Source organism: Lipotes vexillifer, unplaced genomic scaffold, assembly GCF_000442215.2.
Source record: "Lipotes vexillifer unplaced genomic scaffold, Lipotes_vexillifer_v1.1 scaffold1691, whole genome shotgun sequence".
NCBI lineage: Eukaryota > Metazoa > Chordata > Mammalia > Artiodactyla > Lipotidae > Lipotes > Lipotes vexillifer.
The window spans coordinates 4,297,503-4,300,764 of NW_006789046.1; the positions used below are offsets into that span (position 1 = coordinate 4,297,503).

At 42.2% G+C, this 3,262-nt stretch overlaps 1 protein-coding gene across 4 annotated transcripts in view; it reads right to left on the bottom strand.

The window, feature by feature from the left end:
• Positions 1-3,262, bottom strand: part of SEC14L1 (SEC14 like lipid binding 1) — a 53,442-nt gene that overhangs the window by 48,076 nt on the left and 2,104 nt on the right. For 2 of the 4 annotated variants that reach the window (XM_007462374.1, XM_007462376.1), the window contains exons 2-3: positions 2,674-2,778; positions 1,460-1,552 (exon numbers count right to left, since the gene is read on the bottom strand). In XM_007462374.1, coding sequence (XP_007462436.1) covers positions 1,460-1,522 — 63 coding nt within the window. In that variant the 5' untranslated portion in view covers positions 1,523-1,552; positions 2,674-2,778. Of the gene's footprint in view, positions 1-1,459; positions 1,553-2,673; positions 2,779-3,262 lie in introns of those variants that run through there. The other 2 variants (XM_007462375.1, XM_007462377.1) reach the window with 2 other exon arrangements.

The window sequence follows — 3,262 nt, forward strand, 5'->3', positions numbered from 1 at the left end:
TTAGTTCCGGGGACAACTGCTGCCAGGAACCACCCGCCGACGCGGGGCTCTTGGAGCTCAGCCTTGCCGGCTCGCATTCCTGGATTTCTGCGCGATCTCATCGCACACAGCGTGTGTTCCACCGACAATACCCCCTCTCAGGCCGGAGTGGGCCTCTGCTCCTTGTGACCAAATGCCAAACCAGCACCCAGAACATGCAAACAGGAAGCAAGCCTTTCTGATAAGCCCGAGACATAAAATACTGAGCAGTCCTAGTACTGAAGGAACATACAGAACTAAAGAGTACCCCCCCAACAACAACAAAAAACCCAAACCTCACACCTGACAGAGAAGGGGCACAAGGGAACTTTCTGAGGTAATGGATGGAAAGGTTCTGCATCCTGACAGAGATGCATGTCACTCTTTAGTCAAAACTGATCAAACTATAAACCTGTGACCATTTCACTGTCTATAAATTATACATCAATTTAAAAAACTGACGCCCTAAGTCTAAATTGTTCCCTTGAGAAGACTTGAGTTTTGTTTTGTTTTCCAAAACTAAATTGATCTGGATAAATCTCACAAACAATGCTGAGCAGGAAGAAGCCATATGCAAAAACACCTGAGTTTCTATTTATACACGGAACAGACACAGAGAAATTCATCTCCACGTCATAGTCAGAGTAGGGGCTAACTACGCGAGACCAGGAGGAGCCCAGAGGGGCTCTCGTTGGGCTGGAAGGCTCTGATTTCTCATGGCAGTTCAGACTGACACTTTCATCAGGGCATACTTCAAGACAGAGGCATCTTCCTGTACATCCACTTATATTACACCTTAACAATAACACAAAAGAGAAGGGAAAGGAAAGAATACCTTATACTAATCTAAAAGGGATTGGCAAAAAGTTTGTTTTGGGTTTGGGGGGATTTTTTTGCCTCTAGTGAAATGCTTATTTTGAACCAAACTCTTTAGGCAGTAACAAAGAAAATTAAGACTTTAGTTACACCATTTGTAGAATTCTAATCTGACTCATGAATGTGATATTGGCGGAGGAAATTCATTCATCAGAGTCCTTAGAATCTGGTAAATTAAACTACATCCTATAGTGTCAATTCCATATGGTGAATTCATCCATAATCTAAATGAGCAGCAGAGGGAAAAAACCACTCTCCACATCCCTTTTCTACTTTAACAAACAAAAAAAGAGCAAAATCCAGAGGAAGAATTATTTAGTCACAATCCCACTTCTGTGTTTTCAAATGGAGAATTAACTGAAATTCATACATTACCCTGAGATGAATTATTTTAAAAATAAACATGCAGATTTTGATTTTCAGAGACTTGTAGTTTAAAAACATTTCACAAACTCGATAAAGTTCAAAAGCATAAAAACAGAACAAATAAAAGTGGAGCAACAGGTCACCAAATTTGAATACCTAAAAAAATAAGAAGCTGAAGAGTAAACTGAAAAGTACTTACAGCCATAATTAGTTCAAAGGGGTGTTTATACACCCTCACTGGTGACTGGTATTTTTGCACCATGATTGCAATAAAACAGCAATCCTCTCACACCTGCAAAACACAAACATTTGTGATAAATAAACATGATGTGGAAAAAATTAAATCTGCATTTACACAACATACTACAGTCTAAGGAATCTCAGCGGGTCGTAATTCTATGCACGCAGAAGTCAAAAGACGAGGCTTAATTATAGAAGGACAAGGGAAGGCGATAAAGACAGTAAGAAAAGGTGAAGAAAGCCCAAGTGGAGTGAGGGGAGCAGCTCTGTTCTGAGGGCTGGAGGACTCCATTGCCCTACCTGCCTCACCACCTCTCCGGGGGCTGCACTGGGTCCTTTCCAGCAGTGAAATGTCATGATTCCATTATTCTGATAACCCATACAATTAGTTCTTGAATCATTTTCTCTTCAACAACTTCCATTAGAAGCCAAATAAAAATGGTGGCACTTCAAGATATCAAGCCCAGGACACACAAAAATAAAAGTGGAAAAAAACACTAGTGTGTCTCAAATTATGGGATATTCCTCAAAAGCTATTTTCAAAGGAAACTTGTCAATCCCCATTTTCTAAGTGCAAGACCACAACTTCAGAGACTTCCCTGGTGGTCCAGTGGTAAAGAATCTTCCTTCCAATGCACGGGAGGTGGGTTCCATCCCTGGTCGGGGAACTAGGATCCCATGGGCCACGAGGCAACTAAGCCCACGCACCACAACTACTGAGCCCGCGTGCCACAACTAGAGACAGAAAACCCGCACGCCTCAGCTAGAGAGAAGCTCGCGCACCGCAACAAAGATCCTGCATGTCACAGTTAAGACCCCACGCCGCAACTAAGACCCCACGCAGCCAAGAATTTAATTAATTAATTAATTAATTTTTTTTAAAAAAAAAAGACAACTTCAGGGATCTATCTTCAAATGGCAGAGACACCACCAAGCACTCTGGCTAGAGGCTCCACTGACTTCTCCAGCCTCAAATAGCTGTAATATCAGGAAGCAATCAACTAAGTGCTGAAGCCTACTTCAAAGTCAGGAATCCTCCTGCCAGGGACACATTTACACACTGGCCCCAGCCTACCTGGATTTTTCTGAAAACACACTTTTATTTGGAGTCCTCTATGGGACTTCACTTCCCTATTTAAAAGGAAGGAAGAAAAATAAATCCAAAGAGCCTACCTGTCCTGCCGAGGATAATCATTAAGAATGTTATTTTATGCTGAATATGGTGAGAGGATATTCAGAAGTACAAAATGTAATATCCTCAAGGAGTCCAAAGTCTAGCTGTAAAAAAAGAAAACTTTACGAAGATATGCTTTATATCATAAGATTCCTACCTATATTATTACATTTGAACAGGTCTGGAACCTCCTCTGGTATGTTTCGCATATCTCTCAGAGAGAACAGGTTCCGGCGGAAAACAGCCATATCTGGCACTCTGAAAACTGCTAAAGAATAACTCTGGGAGACCTCAAGCAAGTCATTTGACTTCCCCCGGACTCAGACCCACCTCTGCAAAGCGAGGTTTGGGGTGAGATAATCTTGAAAGACTTCCAGCTCTAAAATCATGAGACTCAGAGACAAACTCCTGAATCCACCACAATCAACTGGAATGTCGTCATTAATCTTGATTCTGGGACTAGCAGGTCCTGGTGCGCTGGGACCGTGTTCTATAATCTTGATTCTGGGACTGGCAGGTCCTGGTGCGCTGGGACCGCGTTCTATTTAGTTTTCCCAACCTGATAATGCCGGTGCACAGCAGGAATTC